Genomic DNA, 27,928 nt, shown 5'->3' with positions numbered 1-27,928 from the left:
ATACTACACTGGCATCCAACTGCTGGCGTGCAGGATGGTTAGAGAAACACAGACTGAGAAACTTGTAAAAGTATTAGTACTTTTATGTAAATGTAATGTTCCAGCTAATGGGTCTTTCATTGCTTTGCTAAGAAGACTTCAGGCTCTTTACCTACGTTTTCTTTTACTTCATCATAGCCCTTTATTTCTAGCTGAAACAATGTCTGAGAACTTTGTTTTCAGGAAGTTTCTCCATTGTCCACTTGCTTAATTTCAAAGGCGCCTACATCTTCATATAGGCTTTTTCAGACACTTGGGTAAAGCTCTCCTCAGGCGCATTTTGCCCTCAAAACCCCACCGTTCCTTGACAAAGACAATGAAGCAAAAATAGCTTTGACCCCTCTGATGCTGACCAGTATCATCCCCTTGTCTGCTTGCATTCTGCCATCTACCTGTGCCGATTGCCGCCTTTTGTTGTGCACTTCGGACATGTGCTCTTTGTTCTGTTTGTACAGCATCTTGCAAAATGGCATCCTGGCCTGTGGCTGGGGCTCCTGTGCACTAAGATAATACAGGTAATAAACACCAGTGTTTTGTTTAATGTGGCTACGCTGCAAGCGATCCATGTTGTACTGGTAAGCTTTTAAGCGCAGAAGCCCCACGCTGCACAGAGGCACTGCGTAACACCGCTCTCTCCTGTTTTGTATGGGTACCCATCAAGTTCTCCACTCGCCTCAGGCGAACGGGCTGGTTTAGCCCAAGGTTTCTAAGCAGAACCTCCTGGTTAGTTCCCCCCCCGCCCCGTCGGATTCTTTCTTACTGCAAAGCACGGCCTGAGGCAATTTCTCTGGGGAGGAGACCAAGGTAATGTAGAGGCTACTGCAAGCAATACCGGCTGCTAACAGAAAAGCAGTTCTCCGGAGAGCCCTGCAGGCCAGTTTAAATGGCTCGTACTCGCAGCCAGCTCGTTTTGTCCAGCACCCCCGCACTCCCACCCGCCCGGGACACCACTTCCGCCGGTTCCCCGACGCTGCCCGGGCCACCCGGCGCGTCCCTCGGCCCCGCCGCCCGGGCCGAGGAGCAGGGCCGCCGGCTCCCCGCAGCCTTCCCTCGGCCTCCCAGATGAGGCCCGGCCACCGCCTCCGCCCAACCTGGGAGCCGCGGGACAGCACTCCCCGGCCAGGCTCCGCGTAACCCAGCCGCCCAGCCCGCCCGGCCTACCCTGGCACCGCCGCGGGGCAGGCCCCCAGTACGGCCTGGCCGCACTCCCCACCGGGACAACGGCCACAGGGCGCCCTCACACCAACCGCCGCCAAGGCCGCCCTCGGCGCCTGCCCCTTCCCGCCACCGCGGGCCCGCCGCGGCTCCCCCTGCCCCGCCCCGTCCCGCTCCACCCCGCCCCCAGCAGCCCCCGCGGCGCCCCGGCTCCGCCGCCTCCCGGCTCGCAGTGCCCGAGCCGCCGGCGGTTGCGAACCTGCCGCCGTGCGCGGCCCGCCGGGCGCCGCGGCCTGCGGGCGGGCGCTGGTTGGCGGCGGGGGGACACGTGAGGGGGGCGGCGGCGGCGGCGGCAGGAGTTTCCCCGACAGCTGGAGGTTGCGGCGGCGGCTCCTCCTCCCCGGGTCCCCGTTAGAGCCGAGAGACCCCCCGCGCTCCTCCTTATTGACAAACACACAAAGGGCCGCGCCGGGGCCGGGCCGGGGACGCGTCTGGAGCCGGCATGGGAGACAAGAAGAGCCCGACCAGGTAGGGGCAGCGGTGGCGCGTCCTCTTCTCCCCGGGCCCTCTCCGCGGCGGCCGGGTGCGCGGAGCCGGCTGCGATGGCGCCCGGTGGGGCGCCCCCGGGGGGGAGACGGCGGCGTGAGGGCGGCGTGCCCGGTGTTGCCCCTGGCGCGCGTGTGTCTCCGCAGGCCGAAGCGGCAGCCGAAACCCTCCTCGGACGAGGGCTACTGGGACTGCAGCGTCTGCACCTTCCGCAACAGCGCCGAGGCCTTCAAGTGCATGATGTGCGACGTGAGGAAGGGCACCTCCACACGGTGGGTCGCCGGCGGAGGGGGAGCGGGGCGAGCCGTGGGCAGCCTCCCGCCGCCCCGGGCTGTGAGGGAGGGAGGGCGGCGGTGGAAGAAATCGGGTTACGTTTACCGGGGGGTCCCGGCCCAGGCTAGGGGGTGCCCCGGTAAGCGTGACCCAAGTCGGGGAGCGGCGCCCCGTCGCGTGTGGAAACGGGGATAATAGGCACCCGGAAGGGACGGATCTTCTGCGCGGCCTGACCCCGCAGGGGCCGTGCCCCTCACACCCCCAGGAACCATCTCTTCTGCGGCGTGCGCTAAGGCACTAGCCCTCCCATGCTTTTTTTTTTTTTTTCCCCTTTTAAACTATTTTTTTCTGTGAGTTTAACTTTGCCTTATAAATACCTCCGTTTTAAAAATTGATATTATTTTAATTAGCTTTTAATCACAACACATCACTGTGCCAGTTTCTAGGGGTCATAAAGGTGGATAAGACCCTTCGTCTGTTTGGGGAGGGATTGTTGATTGTGCTGTGCAGAAGTGCTGCCCTGCGTATCCCTGACTTCCCAGGAGGACCTGTTCCCTGTGCACTCGTCAGAAAGCTTGTGGTGGATTACCTGGTCCCTGTGTCTGGCGGTGTCTGTCAGTATTGTGGCCTAAGCGTGTGTGCCTGGGGAACGGAGGGTGTTTAAAATGCCAACAGGAGTGCGCTTGTAACCGTTGCGTTCTCACTAAGGAAAATATTGCTACAGGATCCTTTGTTACAGTTATCATACCTATGGGTTTATCCTGTCAGCAAGAGAAGTTTAAGTGGCAATAAAAGTTGCAATCTGATCAAAACCAGCAATTACATTCCAGATACAGGTCAAAGCAGTGCTGAATATGACTTGCAAGAAATGCTGTATGTTTGAAATTGTAAGGGCAGGGTTGGGTTCAATTACTTGACAAGAATGATTCATCTTTACTTCTAGACTTGATTTCCTAGACTTCTGAAAACCGGAATGAATGTTGAAAGGACTTGTCATAACTTAAGGTTTTGAATGCTAGTTGATTTTTTTTTATCTTGTTACTTATTTTTTAAACTAAGGAACTTGGTGAGAGGAGTTGCATCTGTCCTGTATAGCGTGGTTTCCAGTTACAACAATGGTACTGTGTTCATATCACGGATAGATGAGTGCAGATTGGTAATGCTCAGCAAAATAATGCTGCTGAAATAATGAATGTAAAATCTTTTAAAATGGCACGAGTAAAGCTTCTGAAACCTCCAGTCAGTTTGATAGGTGCAGTCAGTTGAAAATTACGTTTTGCTGCATTGGAAACTCGGTTGGGTAAAAGCAGTGAAACTTAAAAAGACCCAACAACCGAACAAAAAAGGAAAGCCAAACAAGCTGGCAAAGAAGTGTGGAAAAAATAAAACAGTCCTGAAAAAGCAGTGTTATCATTGCCTTCTTTTTTCCCCTCTTGAGTATTTCGTAATTTTTTAATACTTTAGCAACAAAATGTCTTTTTGTTTGTTTTTGCTTTTTTTTTTTTTTGTTTCCACTTTGTCCCCCACAGTGGTCTGGTAGGCAGACCTTTATCTGATACATTGATTTTTGTTTCTCTGCCTGATTTCTGAAACAGTGTGTAACTGAGTAGGTTTATGGGTTTCTTTTTTTCCCTTAGGTTTAAATGGCTTGCATTTTCAGATGTTTGTAGAGCCCAGGATGTACACGCCGGATGAGATAACTGCAGGTTGAGGTTTTAGGCCTCAGTTCAGAAATCAGATTTGAGCTAGTAAGCAGACCTTTGTGTCTGTGGAGGGAGTCATCAGGGTGCCAGAGAGACACAAAAGGCCATTTGGATGGATTGTTTTCTTTTTTCCCCTAAGGAGCTGGAGTCCCAGACACCAAACTGGGGCCTTGTTAAAACATTTTCTGGTACAGCCTGTACAACAACGTGTTTTCCATCAGTGCTGGTCAGAATAACAATGCTGTGGTGTTTTGATGACACGGTGAATTTGGCTTTTTAAGTCTTCCATTTTGAAGCTTAATGTTAGATTAAGTTGATGCTTCAGCACAGTTCTTAGTGTGCAGTGGTTCTTCAAAATTTCTACTGTGTTTTTTTTTTTTTACTGAGAGCTTTGTCTATAAGACAGTGTGAAGTACTGGGTTTTTTTTAGTTCAGAGAAGTCTTTGGGGTGGATGGTTTGTCTGCTTCTGCGCGTTAAAATTCACTGAATGGGACCGGATTTGCAGATGGAAAAACAGGCAATCATAGTGAAGTTTAGTGGTTTTGAAGGCCCCTGGAAATTAAGTGCAAAGTTCATTAAAACAGTTGTCTTATAAATATATATATATATGTCATGTCAATTAACAACAGAAATATTGTCAGGTGTGGGTAGGGTTTGTGGGTGTTTCCATTGTTGAATAATTCCTTCTCTATGAAAGAATTATCTTTTATGCCAGAAGCTAGACATGGATTATGATCTTTAACAACCAGTGGAATTGTTAAGATTAGTGGAAATAATTCTTATGATTTCTTCATTGTATTTTAATATGCTTCTAGACAACTGAATTTTCAAAGCAGATAGGATCATGGTGTTAATTAATTTCGTCCAAGGCGGTATCGCCTTGAATGGTTAAACCAGGCTGTTCTTGGATGGGAGATGTCCAAGAGAAATCCTGGATGCCGCAAGAAGCAGTGTGAGTAATCCCCAAGGTGGCAGGCACTCTTCTGTGTGTTAGTACTAAAAGAGTGCCCCAGCATGGTGTCAGTTGGATGTGCCATGAGTCGGATATAAACTAAGATCCTATCTGCCAGCTGGAAATCCCTGGACCTTTTGCTGTAGAAGTGTTGTCAGACTTTAATTTGGTAACGTTACTGAGGATCTAAATTCTCCCTGTAGACATGGCTTTCTTATTTACTTTCTAACCTCAATTGTTCTATATTGCTGCTTGGGTACTGAGAAATTACTGTGTTCCTCTTGATAGAAGACTACTGAATATAGTAATTTTCTACATGTGACCTTTAAAACATTGTCGAATTCTTCTAGATGAAAGATGTTGTATAAATGTAAGGAACCTAGGGTTGTAATAATCATTCCTTACTTGGACAAATCTCCTGCTGAAGTTCATTAGACGCATGAATAAGGAATTCTGAATATGAACCCTAACATACTGCGTTATAGAGGGAACTGGTAATGAACTCTATATTTAGGTTGTCTAATAGTTTCCATTATAAAGAAATTGTATGATCTCTTTGAGAAGCTCTATTGTTTGCAAAAGCCATTGAAGGTTGGCAAGAGGAAGAGTCCTTAGGCTAAATAAGTGGTTTGATTTCCTTGCCCCATGAAATTAGGTTTTGCTGAGACATAAGCACTTGAAAATTGTGATTCCTTCTCTGTCCCTTGTGTTGTACAGAAAAGTAAAGTGATTGCTAGAACCTTAGTAAAAAAAGTAAAGTGATTGCTGGAAAAAGCCCACACCAGTGTCACTGTAAAAGCAATCATGGAAATTATGTTATGCTGAAAACCAGGAAGAGAATTGTTTGGCTCCTGAGAAGGTTATAGTGGGGTTGCTGAATTTGGTCTGACTCTCATGATACTGCTTTGCCAAAAGAAAGTTGTCTCCATGGGCACGCTACCATTTTTCCTCTCTCTTTCCTTCTGTTCTTCATGACGTTATCTGAACCAAGAGAACACCAGTACTAGCTGATCTTCAAGAGCTGGGCTGGATCCCTGGGCAGACCTTATTGCAGCATTTGTTCCCAGTTTGTCTGTCCTTCAGTAGGTAGTTGGGGTTTGGCTTGTTTTGTTTTCTTGCCAACTAATGGGTTAGTCATTGTAATTTAGATGTGTTATTAAAGATTAGGAGTTCCGGTGCTGCTCGGAAGAGCTAGCAAAAGGACTAGCATTCTTTCTAAAGGGATGTTTGTTGCTCTCTTCTGTTTTTTAGGAGCCTGTGTTAGTGCTCCATCACCTCTTTGCTTCATCTTCCCCAGATCATATTAATGCTGTTGTTATTCAGTTAGTGACAGCATCCAGATTTAAAATTACTTGTTGCTTTGCTTTTCTTGGTGTGTTTTTTGGTGCATGTGTATTATGGTCTGGTCTCTAGTTGCAGGATGCTATTCTTTTTTCTATGCTGTGCTTTTCCATTGTTCCAGTGTGAAGGAGGAATGTTTAGGGCAATGTAGTAAGGACCTACAGGAGGAACTGCAACAGCTTGCTCAACTTCTAAATGCTTGGCATGATACTCTGCTGTGTAAATAAAGGAAAAAAGGGGGCCAGGAATATGTGATCAATTTCCCCTTTTTGGAGTCGATAGCATTCTGTGACTTTCAAATTAGGAAAAAGAACAGAATTCCAAAGGATATTTTCACTAGTAGGATTCTCTTAGCTAATAACAGGAGAAGGTTTGTTGTACAATGTTGTAACTATTTTATCCTTGTTATGGTTTTACTTAATTTTTAGAACTGCTTTCATTGCTTGCTTTGAGTTCAGTAAAAACTTACTCTTAGCTATAGATCTGTGAGACTCAGTGCACACTATTCAAGCCCAAAGTATTTTCCTTTTAGCAGGGGCAGGGGGAAGGAGAGTAAGAAGATAAATTAGGTAAAAGTGGTTTCTGTGAAGATTTTTTGGGGGGTTAGGGGTTTTTGTTTGTTTTAGGCATTCCTTTCTGATATATGTTGGGTGAGCTGCTATCTGTTATATCATTTACATAAAATAGCTCCTGAAATTTGTAGCCAGAATAAGAAAACCATCTCGAGTCAGGATGAATTTCTGTAGATTTGTAGTGCTGAAGTAGACACATAACAAGCTGAATGGAGGGGCATGGCTTCCGTGTCCTGTGCCCTATTGATTTCCATTACCGCATCATTCCTTTTCTCCCAGCCTAAGGTATGAAAAGCCAAGTTTAAATCATACCAGACATAAGAGTCAGGTATAACGAACTGGGATGCCATCTTTGTACATTTGCTTGATATTTGGTCTGTGCTCCTTGATTGTGCCTGAGAGTGTGGCCATTCAATATGCGCATGTATTTTATAAGCATGTCTGACAGCCTCCTAAATATATGAGATACAGGTCTCTACTTGAAAACTGTCATGAGTTTGTTTTATGCTTTGAGAAGCATAAATAAAATGTTTAATTTTTTAACTTGGATATCAAGGTCATTTTTCTTCAGAAAACATGTGCAATTTGTTTAGTCATGTACCATCTGGATGTTTATAAGCACAAATCAGTTACATTTAACCAAATGTGGTTATTTGTATTTCTGTTGAAATGCAGTGCTGCTCGGGACAGGGAGTTGGTGCTTATCTTGTATATCTGGTTTAACATGTCTGTTTTACAACAGCTTGTTAAAGACTTTCTCTTCTGCCTTCCAGTATGCAGCCTGCGTGCACACATGCGCGCTTATGTGTCAGGGGGAAGGCTGTGAAGGAAAGAAAGAGGAAGAACCACCCGTCATGCTGATTTTACAGATACATGACTGAATCAAGCTTAACAGACTGAGGAGCTGTTCCTTACTTATGGTAGTTTGGAGGAGGAAATATTTGCAGGAATGAAGTGAGTGGAAAAGTCATATAATACAATCCATATTTTACCAAGCTCTGTATTACAAGTTTTATGTTTAAGCTTAAATATTAAATTATGAATACAATAATGAATAAATAATTCTCTTTTGCTCTGCAGATAGCAGTCAGGAAATCTACTCATTCTGAGCTTCCAGTCTTTTTAAAAGGAGTTTTTTAAAGTATCCATTGGAATTATTTAGGAATTTATTTAGGAATTATTTTCCCTGAAAAATATAGTGAAACTTAGGAAGTTTGCACACATCAAGTTGAATGAGGTTTTTTTCTATCTAAAACAAGATAGTGATTTTTATTGACTGGGGTGGCTCTCTGATGCTGTTGATAGGTGTAGCTTGTATGGGCAACAGAGAATGCAATGAGCAGCCAGTCAAAGGAAAATGAAGCTTATATTTTAGAAGTTGGTTTTGGTTTGGTTTGTTTATTAAGTTCAATCTTTGTTAAATCTACGTAGTTTTGAACCTGACAGGTACTTTAATTCATTTTTCTAAACAGCTTATGAAAAAAATGTGCTTTTTCTCCTTTTAAGCATGAGCTTGGTATTTTTGGTTTGAGGTTTGTTTGGGTTTTTTCTGTAACTCCCAAATGAACAGTATTTCATTTGATACTGATCTAAGACTTGTCAGGGTCTGTCTGATCCAACTCTGATGGTTGATTTAAACCTAATATAGGTGTTTCTTTTTGCATCATATTGAAAATAGTAGTTGTATCAGCAGTTGTTTTGGGCTAGAAATTTATGTAGCTGTCATTGTTCTATGGGTATATACCTTATATAATTAAAAAAAAAACAAACCTGTTGCTTTCTGTAAACTTTTTCTGTTCCCTTCCTATGATAACTAATGATATCAAAGCTGCTGAACAGGAATAAAAACTTCTCAGCACTCTGTTTCCAAGATCTTGAATCTGATCACAGGTTTAAAAGATACACTCTCTGGAAGGCCAACTTTATTAACAGGCACTGCAGGGTCGGATGTAGGTTCTGCAAGTTAAGAGTGGCTTGTTCAACTGAATTGTACCAAAGCCAAGCAAAATAGGTGAGCATTTGTTTTCCACGGTTACTAAAATAGTAGCAGCTCTGAATACATCTGAGTTCTTTACAGGGGTGGTTCTAAGAAGGCTAACATGTTTTACTTGGCTTATCCATGTTGCCCTAGGAACTCGCACTGAAAAAGGTCTTCCGGTGAGCTAGACCCCCGATACTGAAAGAGAATCAGTAAACCTGGGCAACTTGCAACATAATTTTTGTTCTAAGAACTCTCCAGTGAAAGAGACTGTAACCCCCTTTATACAGCTTATTTATGGTGCTCTTTTTGCCCTTGATTGGAGATATTCAAGGCCCCCCTGGACAAGTTCTTGTGTGATGTACTCTAGGTTACCCTGCTCTTGCAGGGGGGTTTGGACTAGATGATCTTTCGAGGTCCCTTCCAACCCTTGGGATTCTGTGATTCTGTGATGCTTTTCCACATATCTAACCTTTGTGTTCACTAAGATAAGTTGATTCATATTCTCCCTATCCCAGGGAATTACCCACTATATTTGCAGTTCTTTTGTTGCTGGGTTATGGTTTCCATGTTCACCCATTTTCTCTAAGTCTTTCTTAAGGAAGCAAAATTTCAGCAGCCCTTTCTTATAGGTGTCATTTTTCTTCAGTTTATATCCCAATTCTTTATTCTTGACTCTTCAGTTAGTAGTGGCCTAGAATGAGGACATACCTACAGCTGAGTCATTGCTAGTTTAAGGTGTAGTGAGACTGTACCTTTCCAGGATTCTGCTAAATAATGATGTTGGTGCTTCCCTGAATGAGCCTTTTCTTCTTGCACAGTAGCATCACGATGTTAGTTTCTTCATGCCTTGTGATCTACTCGATTCAGTACAGTCTGGGGTCATTTTATGTTCCACTGTTACTTAAGCAGAGCTTTTTGTGTGCAGTTGTGGGGCCCATGGTGCTTTATGCTGTCTTCCTTGGATTTCATTGTTTTAATTTTTGAGTCTTGTTAACTCAGGATGATTTTGGCAGGTAGTTCTCACCACTGTTCAGCTTGGTGCTGCTTGTTTATTCTATTCCTTATTCTTTTGTCCACAACATGATTTAAAATATTGAATAGTATACCTGTAGAACCTCACTATAAATACTATCCCACATCTACAGCTGACGGTTGAGAACTATTAAAACTGAGCAAGCAAAATCTAATTTTGAACTTCATTCTGCACAACTTTGTCCCAGTCAAAGTCTAGCTTGAGTGGGGAAATGTATTTTTGATTTCATTGCAAGTCAAGACTTGGGCCGTGTATTGCTTTTCTTCTAGTTGCTAGGACAACTGGTCCATTCAAGAGAGAAACTAGACTGTGTCAAACCAATTGTCTTTATTCGTTAATGCTTCCAATTGTTAAATAATGTTATTCTAGTATCTTTCTTAAATCTGAGTTAGGCTGTGACTCATCTACTACTTCCTGAAATTTTATATACCATTTTGGGTTTGCCTTTTTACCTTTTTTTTCACTCTTTTGCAGTACTTGATGACATCTTTCTTCTTCCTGTAGTTCTCTAAGCAATTTGTTTCTTAGGGTGAATTTCTTTAGATGCTGTTGACAGTCAAATATATAACATTCAGTAGCCTGGTCTGTTTCTTGTTCTACTTTGTACTTGCATCCCCTTGTTTAATTTGGTTACACGGTATTAAACTTCTGTGTGAAGACTGAAGCAAAGAAGCCTTTATGCCATCTGGTATTTGCTTTCTTTCCATGTTTGATAATGGGTATACTTCTTTCTATTTCCATGTTCAAGTACTTTCCTTTGGGCCATAAGTAATGCATGTTTCAATATGTTTAGCTTTTTTATTTTCTTTCTTTAGTGGAAATGTCATCTTTGTTTTTAGTGCCACCAGTGGTATTCTTGCTCATTGTGTCTTTTCTAGGGAAAATGGTTAGCTGTCCTAGACTAAAAGCTACTGAGATTTGAATAAACACCTACAATTAGATTAAGTATGTTAAAAGAGAAGTCTAGCTGATAAGAAAGCTTTTATCACCTGCAGAGTGATGAGAAGTTTGCATTTTCTGTCATATAACTTTTTGTAACAATTTTTCCTTTACTGTTGTGACAGCCCACTGTGCCTGTTCCTGTGATAAAGTGTCTGTACGTTTCATCTTGAAAGTCAGGTTAGGATAGTATGCTTTGCAGAAAAGTTTCTCAGGGTATCAAATGATGTCTAGTTAGCTGATTCAGCCAGCTACAAAATATTTTCAAAGTAGGCTAGTGGAACAGAACATTAAGTGATCATTTTTAATGCTTTCATGCAATAGCTTATCCTAGTTTAAGTAGGACAGAGAGATCCCGAGGATTGTCTGTGATGTGCTTTCCACTGGTATGTGGTATGTTCAAGCAGGCTTGAACTTGGAGAGTTCAGCTGCAGAATGTTATTGGTAGGCTTTCAGCTGGCAAACTTTCCATCAGAAGTCAGATTGAAGAGTGCAAGATACAACCTTGACGTCCGCTACAAGTCTTTTCTTGTTTTCTTAAGAGTTGGGGGGTGGAGAGGAAATGAACGATAGAAAATGTACCTGTTTTAATTTACTAGAACTTTGGGATGTCAAACTTTTCCATAATCCTTGAATATACTTTATCTGAACTGCACAAGTCAAATGACAGTGCTTGGTAGAAAAAAAAACCGCGAATGAGTGGGGGGTTAAATTTTACTTTAAAAGTAGAGTTCTTGACTCTAAAAGCTGGAAAAAGGTTGCTTTGACACGTTCAGCAAAAGGAAGGTTGTTTCTTACAAACATTCTGTGATGAGGGTTGCAAGCTTGAATTCTGTAGCTGAATAAGGGAAAAAGAAACGGTCAGGGCTCACAATTGTGGCATCTTTTTCTAATATACATCTTTTCTGGATAGCTTGCGGAGACTTTTTAGGCAAAGTGTGTAGTGTTTTCCCCTGCTTAAGGAGGACATCGTGACAGGGCTGACTATGAATGGAAGAAAGTTCTAGAATGCTGTAGCCTCTGGAAAGATCACACATAAGTGCAGAACAAATAAGATGGGTCAGAGGCAAGCTCCTTCCTGCTTGGTCCCAAAACTAGTTGTGCCAAGTGTTCACCCTGTTTTGTGCAACGATAACTATGCTGCTGCCTCAGTACGAACCTCATATTTTGCGTGTTTTTGCATACGTGCAAAAAGCACCACTGTTTCTACTGGAACAGGACAGAGGAGCAGCCCGGAGGATCCAGTCAATCCTTTGTGGGACTGGAAGTTGGGAGAGGTCGCTTCTGCATGAATCCCAAGGATCTAGGAGTCAAAACCACTGTAACCACTGCCTTCTTTGCAGACTTCCAAATGCTGCCTCCTCAGGGGCTGATGTTTAGGAAATTGAGCTTCCTGACCCCTGTTTATATGTAGCACGTTGTTATCTAGGGAATATAAATTGCTTGAAACCCATATGTTTCTCAAACAGGATATTTTTCATATAGCTGTGATGCTGAGCATCAGTGAACCACAGTTTGTGGCATATAGAGAAGAATTTCTCACAACAGTGTGCAAGAGGTTGAAGCCTTAAGCCTGGTTGCTGGAAATGTAACATTTGATGGCTGCTTTAAAAGCTATCTGTGAAGATGAATTTGGGCTTTATAAAGGTTCTGATATGGGTATTTCTTCTAAAGGCAGGCTGTTGTGCAGTGTACCAGTTGTCTTCAGGAGACTTGATGCTGGCCTCATCTGTTAAATGTCATCTGGAAAATAGGGCATTCCCTTTAAGGGAATGATTAAATAGGGACAGTGCCTCAAGGGGTAGTTTTCTGTGCATTTATACAGTGACTGATAAAACCATATGGGTTTTGTAAGTCTGTTCTAATTGAATCAGCTTTTATTGAAAGACAGAATTGCTAGAAATGCACTGAATGGATGAATTCCAAGTAAGTGATTCACACTGTAAACCAGCTAGGAATATGAAAACACTGGCTGAAAGTTCGAATACAGATATACATAGAAGGTGTAAAAACTGCATTGTTACTCTGCAGTATGCATATGGATCTATATTATGTTTTCCCGTACAGACCACTAGCTCCACTGTTTGCGCTGTCATAATTATTCAGTTGTATTATTTGTGGAGGCAGTGTAATGTACTGTTAACATTCTAGGATATGACAGAAGGGATGGTAATGAGGAAAAATAAATTTGGATAAGAACGTAAATTATCAGTGTTGAAGATGCATTTAATCATGAACTGCTTCAATGGAGAAATAAAGACTAGTTTCTCACAAGATAGCTTTGTGTGGTGATTAGTGTGAGCATATTCATGTGACACGGCAAGCTAAACATAGTTTAATCTGATAGTTTTTATTCTATGAATAGCTTAATGGAGTCCTGATGACTGAGGGAGGGTGAGCTGATCTGTGTCAGAATCCTAAGGCTGCTGCTTCTGCTAGTGATTTAATTTAATTGCTAGCAATCACTGTATTTGCATTACAAGAACGGGTAATAGGAAATATTCTTTGCTTTTCATAATGTGATTTCAACTGCTAAAAATCAGGAGTGGTATTACATGACCTGTTAAATTCTGTGTACACCACAGTTTGCAGGGTCTAATTGGGCACAGTGTTTGCAGTACTACTTTGTATACTAAGTATACTTAGTTACTATACTGACAATTTCCTATTTGCTTAAAACAGTATTATTGATGTGGTTATGCAGAAATGAACATCTCCCCCTTCCTCCGCCTTTTCTGTCTTCTTTTTTTGGGGTTGGGAGGTTGTGGTCTGGTTGTGCTTGTTCACAAAAATCAGCAATGGTAATGGAACAAATGTTTGTGCTGGGTTTTTAGTGAAGTTGAAAAAGCAATTTCCTTTGTTCTGGAATACTGTTTCCTCAGTACATTGGCAGCACCTAGAAGCTCTTGTTGCACAAGGTGCCATGCAAAGAGCTTGTGGAATAGGTGTGATACTCCATTAAAAGATAAATGTGATTAAAATAGTAAATTTTTCTTATGTATCGAGTCTAGGAAAAAAAGGTTGTTAGTTGAAAAACTGCCTGACGGAAGAAAATAAAGTCTCAAAGCACTGTAGCTAATCTGCAAATATGTGGAGGGGTACTTGTGTTTTGTAACTATTCTCTCTAATTATTTGGGAATGAGTGTTTTGCATTTCACAAGAATAGTCCTCCACTATTGAAGTCTGAAAAATATTTCACACTTTATGTGTTTATAGTCAAACTACCACTTGAAAATATCATTGGCTTCTTGAGATGTGAAGAGAGTATCAGTGAAAAAGATACAGAAATGGATAGGGTACAAATAGGGAATTTTTTGTCTTGGTTTTTGTATAGCCAAATTGTGTGTGTTTACACCTTAACAATACAGATTTGTGCATAAACTGAAATGAATGGCCTGAAATGAACTGCCTAAAATGTAAGACTTAAACTTTTGCCTTCTTCCTTGAAGTTTATTAAGATTCTGCCATTCACTAGATGTCAAATGGACTGTTGGCTCTCTGGATCATTATGTGTGGACAGTGCATGTGTCTCTGTTCTATTGATTTCTTTCTATATTGGAAAGAAATTAAGTAACAGTTTCTTGACTCTTAGAAAGTACTTCACCTGTGCATTTGTAAGCCGTGATAACAAGAGGACCATGCTAAATTAAATCTGGTTCCATTTATTTTATTTAAAGCTGTCAACACCATTGCAATGTCCATATAAATACAGGCCTCGGCCTTTCAACATTTTTCATGGATTCCTAGTCTTTAAAAACACCCAACCAGGCAATCTCTTTGAACTCAAGTCCTTTGCAGGCAGAGGGTGGCTCAAAGCAAAAAAGGTTTGGGTAGCTGTGTGTATGTTTAATTTTTCTGTCTGTCAAGGTGATGTTGCTTACATTTGCTATTATTAAAGCCAGTTACAGTGGGAGGGGAAAAAAGGGGGGTATAGATGCAAAAATCATTAGCGTCATTGTAACCTGAGTTGCAGGAAGACTTCTGAAAAAGAGAGAAAACATGCCTGAGGAAGAGGGAATGTTAATTACTTGATGTTTAAGTAACTTGTTATCAGTATATAAAGGTGGGGGAGGGATATAGCTGTTAAAAAGAAGTGGCTAGTGGATGGGAGGAAAGTTCATTTACTTCTTAGTAACTTCTACTTCAAGGTATTGTGTTCTTAGAGAAACTGAATTTGAAATGTATATGTGTGCATGTGTGTGCATATATATATATATTCTGGAACCATTTAGACCTTCTGGCATCTAAATCTGTATCATCAGTCCGTCATGGAAAAGTCACATTCCAAAGCTGCTGGTTGTAACCTGTCCTGTGATCTTCAGAGTAAAAAGCTGTCTAAGCTGTGTAACAGTTACGGTTAGAACTTTGCATAGATAATGTCTTTTTGAAAACAAGCAGGAAGCGTATCACGCTAAAATGTTGCTGCAATATTTAACTATAGCTGTGCCCTGTAAAAGTTCCTGACATAAGTGCCATAAGAATGGCTCAGAACATTCATACCCAAGTGAAGATATTCTCCTAATAGCGTGTTACAAGAGTAGTCTTTCATGTAGAAAATCTCCTACTTAAAAAAGCTTTTTCATATCCTTTTTGTCTGTTTGTTTAAAAAGCCGTTTATTGTAAGATCATGCATCTCTCCAGCTGACTCCGTGTGTACATCTGCTTGCTTTGGACAATAGGAACAACTTTTTGTTTTTAAGCTAATAGCTCTAGTTACTGTGTTATGTTATATTTGAGAATGTAGACCTTTTCAGTTGGAGAAAGGAGGACGTGGTGAAGGAGATGTGAGCAGGGACTAGCAAGAATATGACGATGAAGTAGAAAGTATGCAAAGATAAGTTTTTCTTGAGATTTCAGTAATGACCATGAGCTAGAAAAACGGAGATTAGAGTATTACTGTGGATATCAGATTTCTATTAGCTCCTTGAGACATTAATACTTAGGATAGATGTGAGTGGAAAATGATCTTCAAATAAATTGTAAGATATTTAAAGCCTGTACATTTGTACTGGGAAATGATCCAGTCTAATAATGAAAAAGCAGAGTAGGATTTGAGTGATTCAACTTTGTTCTCAACAAGATTTTAATGTGCTTAACTGTATTCTGTTTAGTTTTAAAAGATCTGTACGTTACAAACATCAGCAAAACAAGATTTTTATTAGGACTTCATTAAACCTAACCTTATTTCTTCTAAGACAGAAGGAAAAATCAAAGGGGTATTAATCAGACAGACAGTGGATATTGGTAACTCTTGAAACACCCTGGAGAGTGAAATTTGGGGCACTGGTTGACTAGATTACTGGCAGAGTAAGTTCCGTCATGCCTTGGTGGTGGAACAGAAGAGATTGCAGAAGTATGAATGAAGCTGATGTTCAAAAACATGCTGGACTTACTACTTGAGTCTTGTGCAGTGAGGGCCTTAAAGCAACAAGAAACGAAGTAGAAGACTGGGGAACTTCCGTTAACTTAGAAGCATTTATTCTGTCCTCTGAATCAACTGAGAGGGAAGAATACTTTGAAGAATAATGTGGATTTTCATTTTTGAGGAAAGGATTCTATGACCAAGGGCAAGACAAAATCAGTAAAGTTTCTGTTCCAGCTATTTCTAACCTCTCTTTTTTGAGGGATAAATCTGCTGTCTTGAACAAAAGGTCAGTATCTCCCTGCAGGGAAGAGAAGTTTAGATCAATGTTACTGCTTATGGATTAGGAGTGCCTTTGAATAAAACCTCTTTACATTTCTGAAACCTGTTTAGGTTTGTTTGGGTTTTTCAGTCTTTTACAATCTTTTTCCAATCCGTTACAATGGAAGGAAGGACAATTTGTGTGCAAAGTTGAAATTACAGAATGTATGGGATACTGTGTAAAGATTCTACATAAAAGCAAGTGAAGAATTTTGAAGAAATACCACAGACTTTGTTTTGCTCAGGAGCTGAGAATGAAAATATGATGGGAGACAAGATATTTCTGATCAGCCTGAAAGCTCAAACTGTTCAGATGAATAAATGAATCGTGGTGCATAATAGTTACCTGTTTTGTTTAATAGTATGAACATCTTATCTGTTTCATTGAATCCTTCTGTCATTCAAAAGGCAGCTTCTTAGTATCTGGAAGAGAAACCCAAAACAGATCAATGCCGTATTGGGCAGCTACATTACATCCTTCTGTAGGAGTACTGTTTCATAGGCAATTTCTTCCTGATTTCTAGGATGGGGCAAGATGTGTATAATTTCACAAGTAACCAGGGAGTAAGAGAAATTTGAAAACAGAAATTTATCAACTAAGTTAGGTAAGTAAAACTGGACTAGAATGTTGCTCTGGTCATTGGAGGGAGCGTGGCAAGTAAAGTGATCAGAGCTCAACAGCAGGCTTAAATATCTGACTTAACATGGTATTGTAAAGATTTTTACATATGTTGCAGGTGACACTTTCTTTACGAAACAGATGGTTTGCGCTGCAGACAGGATAAGCCTTCAGCAAGGGCTTTTTGTTTGAATTGGAACCAGGAGGTGAATGGACCTGAGAAGAAGGAAAGGAAGGATCACATTAGAATGGAAGCTCTACTTGACAGATACTATTCTGGATCCAGGTTATCTGTTGAATATTTTTCAGCTTGATTGAAAGCTGAGGTGACAGCACTTCCTTAATTTAGACATGTGCTGTTAAGATTGAGAAACCGTAATTTTAATACTTCTACAGTAATAAATATGCAAAGCAGAGGAGATGTAGCTTCAGTAGTGTGCCTTTGAGTATGTCTTGGTGTCTTCAGAATATCTGGGCTCTGCAAGTCATGCGTTATAGATGACAATACATTTTTCCCACAACAGGTTGAAAAGGTGTTACGTATTCAGCATTTGGATTTAATTATAGCATGTCTTTCTGTGCAGAAAAGCATAGGTTATATTCCGAGGTATGTGGCTGCAGAGAGTATATGGGTACTGGTTCTGTGTGGACCAGTCCAAGTCCAGCATGGCTCACACCAAATCAAAGCTCAGCTGTTGGCTGTGCTATTGGACTGTTGGTGTCTCTGTACTGTGCTTCTCAGCAGTCTTACTAGCTTGGCTGCACTGTGTGCTGCTTGGCAGTCTTACTTGGTTGGCTCTGTGTTTTCAGGATATGCAGAACCAAACAGATGAATCCTCTCCTGACCTTCCACACAGGGGTGCATTGTGCTGACGCAGAACTCGCTTGAGATGTAGGTAGATTTAGGGTTGGTTCATGGAAAAATAACAGTTGCCCACATCATGCTCTTAGTTTCCAGACTCTAGCAGATGGACCCTAGAGCTGGTTTGACAGATAAGTAGTTGAGGTCTGTCAGAATTTGAGCTTATACTCTGAGCAGTGCAGGAGACATGAGACTGCTTCATGGACTCGTGATGGCTGTAGAAGCAGCGCTGTGCAAATGTAGTTGTGCTCTGAATAAATTAAATAAACTCAGACAGACCCCCAAGATGCGTCGGCATTGAGCCAGTTCAGTTGTCTGCATGTTTGATGCACAGCTTGGGCGACTGAGAGCTTGCTGTGCTTCTGCTGCATATGTTGATTATTAGTATGGTACATCATTTTTTTTTTCTGCTTTGTGTAATGAGGCCAAGTTATTCCGTCATATCAAATTGGTCAGAATTCTTTTTACACAGGCTATTGGGGAATGCTAGGTGAGGGAAATTAAGGAATCATGTACTGCTGTGAGATGTCTAAAATGACTTATGAGCAGGAAGGTGCTGTGTTGAGCTCTGGGAGAGGGAAATGACTTGGGGCAAAAGTTCCAGATATCATTTGGTCTAGTGCACTGCGTGTAGTCTTGAATGTGTATTGTTCACCTCTAAGCATGTAAATGGCTATATTTTTGTTAAATAATGCCAACAGTGAAAACTAGTCTGTCCTTCTCAGTATTAAATATTTGCTCCCTTTGAGACCATCAGTGTTGAATGAGTTTCTTCACACAAAACCTAAACAGACAAATCTCTGCAGCTTCTGTAAATATACTCTGTAAAGCAGATCAAATCCTGTAAAATAAAACGTGGTCACATCCAGCAACGAAGAATAGAGTTAAAATTATGACATCCTTGTCATTTAGCATTAATGGAAATTGCAGAGAAGACAAAAACTGTATCCTTGAGTGTTTGTATTACTGTCTGCTTTTTAAAAAAAGCAGAAATGTAAGTTTTCCTTACTTTTCAAAGGAGATTATGAAGTGAGTAGTTGTATGCCAGACCTTGAAAGCAGCATTGGAATTAAATAATTGATAATGGATGAGTTTGGAATAGAAATGTAGGTAGAAGTATGGCTGATACTGATGTAGAAGAAAGGTAACACTGGCTGTAAAGAAAATAAATGATAGAGAAGGAGAGGCATAATTTTTGGAGTTGTGATGTTTAGTGATCTCTTGGAAGCTCAGGAAATCAGTTTGTTGGTACAGCTGCAGTGCTTAGGGGCTAAACCATAAAGCTCACCTCTGTTGGAAAGAGTTGATAGCTCTTATCTTTTGTAATAGTGTATAATCTCTTGATAAGTGTTCCACTTAAAATGATTGAAGTGAAATTAATAGATAAAAATGCAACGTTTTGAGGGGCTAAGCAATATGTATTGCATTTATGAACATTTCTTCCTCTAGTTCTAGCTTCTTCAGTTGTAAAGTCACTCCCAGTGACAGAGGCAAAAAATTCTTGTAATCATAATGCAGAAGTTTAATGAGCTTCTTTCTAAAGAAAGAAGTGCTCTTGAGTATGCTCAAAAAGCAGATTACTGTAAACATACTGATAAAGTAAAAGGCAGTGTTAACATTGTCTATATCTACTTAATCTGTAGCAGCCTATTACAAGGAGTCTTTAACTCATTTTGAAAACCAGTAATTTAAAATGTTGCATGTTGGCAAATCATCAAAATCAGTTTCCTGTTACAGGAATAGTTTTTCTTACATTTATCTTGTCTGAGAGAAAGCTTTCTTTCCATGAATTCTTTCATGCTTGAATGACATGATTCAGCTCCTGCTAAATCATGAACAATTCTATCAGACTAAAGCCTCACGAGTGGTAAAGTTATCTCCTGAAGCCTGCATGGCTTGCAAAGCCCTAGGTTTCAGTTCAGTAGCCCCTCTTGAGTACCTGGGGCAGGGGTATAAGGAAGGCTTGAAAGATGCTATCAGTGTTCAGAGATGTGAAAATCTTTTTTTCTCTCAAATTTTTAAGATAAAACCATTGAGTGCCTCATTTAAGCAATCTGGAAGTGACAAAGCAGGTAAGAGATTGTAGGACATAGATATAACTAATAGAAAGCTGTAGAAATAATTGACAACAAAGATGACTGTTTAATTTCAAGGAATACAATATTTGAGTGGAATTCTTTGTCACCGCAAAACCACATATATTAATTTTTAATGCATCCTCCCAAATGTGATTTCTTTGTGGGTTTTCTTTGTCTTAACTGACTTCTGTGTCTTATGGGAAATATCTTTTTTGTCGATCTCATTTGGTTAATGGCACTAGAAAAAATTGTTCTAAACCTAGAACTTGGTTCTAAGCTTAATTTCCTAGCTGTACTCTAATAGAAATCGTCTAGTTTGTCCTCAAGAATTGAAATTGTTGCGAATTGAGAACTCCTAAAATAGTTGGCTACGATTTTTTTTTTCCTCTCTCTAGACCTTTTTAGCAAGTTTCCATGATCATGGTGTTGTCCATAGTCCTGAGCAATAATTAAGTCTATGTTGAGAAGTTCACTGCTGTCTAATTTTATAAGTAATGTGTCAGATCATTCTCTCAGATCACTTTGTAGTAATGACAGGATTGTCACTTGACCATCACTAGAAATATTAACTCCCTGTCTCTTGGACCAGTCTTCAAAACAGATTATCAGTTCTGTTCATATACCACAAGTGTTTTCCACCTGAAATTATAATCTTGTGCAGCCATTACACCTTGGTGGTTCCTGCTTTGTTGTGACAAAACATCAAAACAGTTCAGAGACAAGTTTTTGTAACAATGTCCTATGTACTCTGTTAATGTAAATAATTGTAGTCCATTGAGACGTTTCAGTGATTCTGGACTCTCTATACTGTGTGTTTTCCAAGGTCCTGGTTGCAGTGGTCTCATGAAAAGCATGTAGTCATATGTTTGCCAGTTGATATAAACTGGGTAGTTTTCAGTAAGTGACCTGTTGCTAATCTTTGTCTCTCCATGAGTTAGCCTGGGCTTAGTTCATGCTAACTATGAACTGGTAGAGTTGTATATGGCAGTCTAGGTTTTAACCTAAAGTTCTAATGTGTTGACAGTTTCAATAGTCTTTATTTTTACTTTAATTCATGATGAACTTGCTGTGAAGAGTTGTGTAATCTCAGCTGGTTTCTATTAACCACCTTTCCCACACTTTATGGATTCTTGTAACTTGGCTTTCACTGTGTAACATGAACTATTGCAGTCATTACTGAAAATAGAACTTGCTAATGGGACTTGCCTTGATTTTTCTGCTTTTTTTTTAATTTATTTTACTCTTCACCTGAGCAAGAAGTGCTGGTAGTGTGATCCTGTGGGTCGGGATAAATGAATATGTGTAAGACCTCATAGCTTCTGTTGCTCTAGTAACTGGTTGATATTTTTAGACTACCACAGTGCATATAATTTGTGCTTTTTCTATTTAAAAAACCCAACAACACAACCCAGCTAACAAAACCCAAGAGCCTGGCAGAGTAAGCGCTGTTTTGGAGAAGCAATTTGCATCTTCAAAGTCTCAGTAGAACCATGGAATCTTCTTTTGTATATGTCATGACTTGAAATTTCCTAATTCCAAGATCTCAAAATAAATGAACACATTTGCATTGGAAAGAGTGAAATGTTTCATTTCAAATTAGAATCCGCGTATTCCAATACAAAATTAGACCATTTCAAAATATTTCAGGAAATGCAAAGAGAATAAACTGTTGAAATTCTTCTGCCTGCTGCTCCTCTTCCCACCCTGCTTTTTAGCTTGGATCAAAACTTGGAAATGAAACCTCCACTATGTACAGTGGTGGAATGTGGTTGGAAGTTTCTGTTGCCAGCTTTTAAAGTATGTATGTTCTGATGATTGCATCCCCCTAATATTAGTGCAGTGCATTTTTTACCAGTGAACAGCTTGTTAAAAATGATATACAATAGGATTTGCTATTGCTTTCAATGAATTTGTTTGAGCAGAAAACACTGAAATTTTACTCTACAAGGCCAGCAGGGGCTTTAGCTCTGACACCTGAAAACTCAGCTTTTTCATTTTTGTGGTATGGATTGTATACTTCTGTACTGGAGTACACTCAAAACAGACTCATCATTTGAGAGGGCTGGGGGTGAATGGCAAAGTATTCTCTCTGGAAGCTTCATCTTTTGAAGTTCAATTTTGTAAGTCTCTGCCTGGATATGGTAACTGGGAAACGAGGGCACATTGCAAAATCTTGTCTCTAAATCATTAAAAGAAGTATATAATCTCATTTGTTGGTTATGCAAGTGAAACAAAAGGCTGTAATGGTTTAAACTGATACACTATTTAATGAAGCGTTAGCAAGAAGTGTTAGCAGTATTTCTTTTTATAGTGATTGTTAATAACTGAAGTGTAAAGAGTTTGAGACTTGTAAAATCTAAGCATTATGCGTGTCTATATATATGTGCACACAGGAAACCTCGACCTGTCTCTCAGCTGGTTGCACAACAGGTTCCTCAGCAGTTCGTGCCCCCTACCCAATCAAAGAAAGAGAAAAAAGACAAAGTAGAAAAGGAAAAAAGTGAAAAGGAAACAACAAGCAAAAAGAACAGTCATAAGAAAACCAGGTAAAAATTTTAGAAACTTTTGCAGTATTAGTAAAACACAATTTAGAAAAGAAAATGAGAAAATATTCCATTGTTTTACAGCTTTGTAAGTGCTGTGGCAAACTCTTTCAACAATAAGGTTAAATGTGTGTGAAATTTCATTGGATTAGGATGCCTACTAAATGCAAAGAAAACCTGCAGTTTGTAATTTTGACCAGAAGATGGAGACCAGCTGAATATAAAGAAAAGGACTTGGCTATTTTTATTAATGGTTACAGATGTATTTCTCACACCATCCAAAACTGTAGATAGTCAAATGGAAAATACTAATGTCTGGAAAAGAGAGGGGACAGTAGTGACTAGTTTTTGTGTGGAATAATAAAGTGAACCAGTGACAGACTGCAGAAGAGTGGTAATGTGGTTATTGCTATCCTTGCAGAACTGGAATAAACTTTGAAGGGCTGAACTAGGGTATAAATCAGTGTGACAGAATAAGGCACGTGTATTACCTAGTGATAAAAGTCTGTGTTACATCTGGGATGCTGACGGAAACCTTGGACTCTTAGAACTGAAAACATGAAATATTACAGTACAGGCAAGCTGTTGTAAAAGCCTTATCCTGTCCAGGTGGAAGGAGGGTGCAAACTGCAAAACAAAAGCAGCAAGTTTAACCCCTAAATCATTATAGTCTATGCATAAAACTATTGTGGCAAGAATGCCGAATGGCGTGCCAAAAAAGTTGAGAAGTATGAGAGACATGTAGCCTAATCAAATATGGGAGGAGCTATTGATTTTTTTTTTAATTATTTTTTATTTTTTGTTCTTTTTATTGTTATTTTCATTTGCTGGAGGCACTCCAGAGTAGTCCAGCCAAGGAAGATCGTTTGGATTAGTTATGCAGAGAAGTAGCAGATGCTTCTCTTGTGCCTAAAATAGGATCATCAGGGTAAGAACCTGGAAGAGATTGAGAGTCCAGAAAGAGCAGTCATTAATAAAGTCATGGTTAGGATTGAGGACACTGAGATGTTCCTTCCTTTTTTTTTTTTTTTCTTTAATGCTCAAATTTACTAGTTTGCCTTATGCAGCTGAAGTACTTCCAGTTATGAAGTATTTGAAGTTAACATCATATTAACTAAGCTAGTTAAATATTATAAACTGAAGTATTGATGGGTGAATTGCAATAGGACATTAAAAATGCAAAGGTAAGGTAGGGAAGGAGGGGAGAGCATTTGGCAGATAACTAAAATAAAAATCTTGGACTGAAATGCCAGTGTTGAGATTTGCATTAAGAATTGTTATTTGAAATAACTAAGCTACTTTTTTAATGCTTCAAACAGTTCAGTTTTTCACAGAATTGATTCACTAGGTAGGATAGAAAGTTAGCAATGCTTGATTAGTTTAAGCAGTTTTCTTCAGTGTCTTCTGGGAAAAGGATATTCTTTTCTCTTTGCCTTTAAACTTGTACATCATTCTGGAAAGGACCGTAAAAATCTGCATGCAAACTCAAGATGATTAATAAGCGCCTGGCATGGCGCTTATGCAGGTTGATAATGCTGAGTTTTTCTCTCTCTTCCCATGTTTCAGAGTACCAGATTTTCAGTTTTCTCTTGAATTCTTCAGTCCTGCTACTTCAGCCTCAGGGGAACAAGATATGAAAGCCAACCTCTATTCTAGTGGAGGAAAGGTGTGAGGTGGTTCAGCTGAAGTGAATGGGAGCCAATTTTACTTCAAACAAAGTCAGATGATAGGGTAAAGTCAGGGCTTTGCTGTTAGCACGCCTGCTAACATGTGATGTCATTTATTGCAGCTTGAATCAGGTCAATGCATAAAGCTATGCTGTTCATAACAGCTTGTCTGGTGACAGTTTTTCATGGTAGTCAAAGGAAAGTAATACATTGGAAATACTTTATGCTTGTCACTAGCAAAAATATGATGGTAGAATATAAGTCAAAGTGTTCTTTGGTGCTCTTCATTGTGAAAAATCAAACAATTGAAAGATTAGATGAAGAGACTTAGGCTGTTAACACTGAGTTAGCACTCAGCTCTGTGCATAATTTAAACCACATCATATGCCAGGATATACCAGAGTTGTGCTGTGAACAGAGTCCAGCTCAAATAATACATGAGCAGTCCTAGTGAAGTTTTGAAATGAAGTAATACTTGTTGCAAGTTAACGCTGTGCTGTTGAATTCAAAAATCAGAAACCAATGTCTTCATTACTGAACATCATTCTCTGTTTAGAATTGTTGCTTAAGGTCACTGCAGACATGGATGCTTCCTCTGGATCAAAATTAGAACTTTCAATAGCCATAATAAAGACAGGCTTAATTTTTAGAAGCCTTTAGAAAACTTCACATGTGCAACAAACACATGCATGTTGCTTCACAGTTACATTGCTTATAAGGTCAACTTTATAATAATCTTAGGAGAAGGAAATGTGTTACTTTCAGCTACTTTAATGTAAAACATACTAGGCAACAGTCTACCATAAATACTTGTGGTATGTTGTTTTCCTATGTATTGCATGTTGCACATAGCAGTCTTATGTACACATACATGTTCTCCAGAGCTCCTAATAAGTAAGATAATAAAATGGGGTGTGTGCTTTTAATATGATTATTTGCTTTATTTAGGCCAAGATTGAAAAATGTGGATCGAAGTAGTGCTCAGCATTTGGAAGTTACCGTGGGAGATCTTACAGTCATAATTACAGACTTTAAGGAGAAAACTAAGTCACCACCTGCTTCCAGTGCTGCTTCTGCAGATCAACACAGTCAGAGTGGTTCTAGCTCTGACAACACAGAGAGGGGAATGTCCAGGTCATCCTCGCCCAGAGGAGAAGCGTCATCACTGAATGGGGAATCTCATTAAAGTTTTATTTCCTCAGTTTCTTTAGTCTCTTCCCTTCAAAACATGCAAATACATAACTTCTGTCACCTGTTACCACATTTTCATGACAGATTGTTCATGCACAATTGGTATGTTGACTGGAACATAATTTATGCAGTTTTAAATAAAGGAAAAAAAGTGCAGTGGTAGAAACAATAATTTAAATTCAATCTACGAATGCTTACAGACCATTTTCAGACCAACTTTTTAATCTTCATGTGTAAAGGTGCCATGAAAATGTGGTTTGAATGTTCATTATGCAGTGTTACTGGTAAGTCCATTTTCACTTTTAGTTTAGTGAATTCTAACACAACTCTTGGAGTCTTTACTATTGGCATGTACTGAATTTAAATTTTTATAACATAGTTCAAGCTGCCTAAATATGTATTATTTGAGAATTGTGAAACATAGTTATATGTATGCAAGTCAAAGATCAACTTAATCAACTATTGCTGCAACAGAATTTTCATAATAATTATCTTAAAAACACCTGCTGGTACTTGGTGTGGTTAAATAGGGAAAATGTTATTAAATGAAACGTTTGTATGAATTTTTGCCAATGTTTGACACGTTTTACTAGATTTACTGAATTATGTTGATGGGTTTACCAATATTTTTTCACACTTTAAAACACTTATTGTAATGTTTACAAGCAAAATAGAAAACACATTCTAAGCATTGATTTGTTAACCTTACAATTCAGGTAAAGTATGACATTGTCACTGTACACTGTTATTCTATGTTGTGTAACAAATATTGAACCTCAGATGACGGTGAATTTGACAAAACCCAACATTTGGAAATATGAAAGTTTGGAAAAGCTTTAAAATAGCAGAAATGCAGTTCTCATTTCTGCTTAGTGCTGTTTCCTTGGCCCAAATTTATCTAGTGTCACATAGTCACTTATTTCATCACACGAATATCAGGTGTTGCACAAGAATAAGGAAATAACAGTACTATTAATTTTTTGTTCCTGAATCAATTTCTTTAATGTTGATTTGGCCTATTCGAATATATTATGTCATAAATCATATTAAAAAACTCAGTACCCTACTTTATGGCATAAACTGCCAACATTTATGCACTTAGCAATATACTGATGCAGAGCAGAACTATTTACAATCCCATCTGGTATTATGTAAAATTACTAATAAAATATTTTTGTGAATACAGATTTTGCATTTTTGTTTACAACCAATAAGTGTTTTGACACACACATGCAATCCATGTATAGATTTTAAATTATAGATTCAGGTTCAGTACAAATGTCCATTTAGCTCCTTTTAGTGAGGTAGTCTGCTTATTCCTATGATTCTTTTCTTTTTCATTCAAAGTAAATATATTTTTAAGCCCATGTAAAAGTTGGATAGACCTTATTGGTAGTGAATCCAGCCCCAGATTATTACCAATATATATTACCAACGTATGATATGTCTCCTAACAGCTGAAGCAATGGATTTTTGTAGCCCCTGACAATTGTGATGTTTGGTGGTTTCTTGTAGTAATGTATTTTTCTGTTTTTAATGCAGTACTTCTACAGGCACAATGGTACTGTTCTATTTTGTAAGATGGTAGTTGTGAAATACAGTTAGTTGCATAAAATGAAAGTCTGATGTGATATCTGAGAACATACATACCTCATTCCTTGGTGTTGCTGTTTAAACTTTTTAGACATCAAATGTTAATTATAGGCTATTTCAGATGGATAACTACTGACCTGTTTATTATGTATCCTGCTTTATCTTACTAAATAGGATGTCTGTTCATTGCCATTACCTGGCCAAATCTTAGTATCTGTAAAACAATGCATTTTAAGGTTCTTAAATGTTTTGGGGGCTGGGCTGGTATGCAGAATAACATACACTAGTTTTTGAAAGAAAAAATACATGCTTCTGAACTTTATTTTTTTTTATATATTTTATTTTTAGGTGGGACTATTTGCAGAATATACTGATGTAATGGATTACAAGGGAGCTGAAACTGTTTAAGCAGTTTAGTGGTAGCAGATCTCAGTGAAAGATGTTTTATGAAATGTGTTTCTAATTTAAAATGTAATGAATGCTAACGCATTTCAGAATTCCTTGCAAACAAATAATAACCTATTACCAGTAGTTCACTAAATGGGAAACGTATTTTCATTTAACTTTATGTGAATAAGCCACCCAGCACTGCCAACAAAGAGGGCTCTTTGTATCTTCAGAAACGAGCTGCCATTTGGTTTGGACGGAAGGGAGGATGGAGTGGACTTTACTATGATTCAGCTGTTTCCAGAGATTACTCTCAGAAATGTGGTATAAGTATGGTTATAATCAAAAAAGAATACAGAAAAGTCTCACTGTTCTTTATGGAATAAGGCATAGAAATGCAGTTTCTAATCAGAGATACAGTTGTAAAATCTCTAATTCTAGATCCTAGTCATCTAGGATCTAAAAACTGAGCTGTGGTGGTTTTGACTGAACTATTATGTTGCCAGCGTTTACATTGCAATGATGCCTGTTTTGGCATTTGTTAAGGTAATGTTTGCCTGTTTGTGATAAAGGGATGTGACAATACTGACAGCAGAGTAGATGAATTCTAAGTAGAATATGGCATTTGGCTCTGTTCATGTTATAATTTAAATGAACTTCACTTTCATAATTTCTAAATATTTTTGACTTGTAGTAATCCTAAAACCTTTTTCTAACTGTAAATATATTTAAAAGCATCCTTACTCCATTTATAAAAGGTGGAAATTTAA

At 39.3% G+C, this 27,928-nt stretch overlaps 1 protein-coding gene across 1 annotated transcript; it reads left to right on the top strand.

The window, feature by feature from the left end:
- Window positions 1-1,403: 1,403 nt before the first annotated feature.
- On the top strand, window positions 1,404-27,928 carry YAF2 (YY1 associated factor 2). The gene is made up of 4 exons (XM_061467779.1): window positions 1,404-1,722; window positions 1,887-2,012; window positions 22,171-22,323; window positions 24,936-27,928. The coding sequence occupies exons 1-4, from the start codon at window positions 1,697-1,699 to the stop codon at window positions 25,171-25,173; spliced, it is 543 nt and encodes a 180-aa protein (XP_061323763.1). The 5' UTR covers window positions 1,404-1,696; the 3' UTR covers window positions 25,174-27,928.

Source organism: Pezoporus flaviventris, unplaced genomic scaffold (assembly GCF_033815535.1).
Source record: "Pezoporus flaviventris isolate CSIRO_AGI_PZ_B2104156 unplaced genomic scaffold, CSIRO_AGI_Pfla_v1 ptg000045l, whole genome shotgun sequence".
In the NCBI taxonomy this organism is placed as follows: Eukaryota; Metazoa; Chordata; class Aves; order Psittaciformes; family Psittacidae; genus Pezoporus; species Pezoporus flaviventris.
This window is presented reverse-complemented; position numbering and strand designations above follow the sequence as displayed.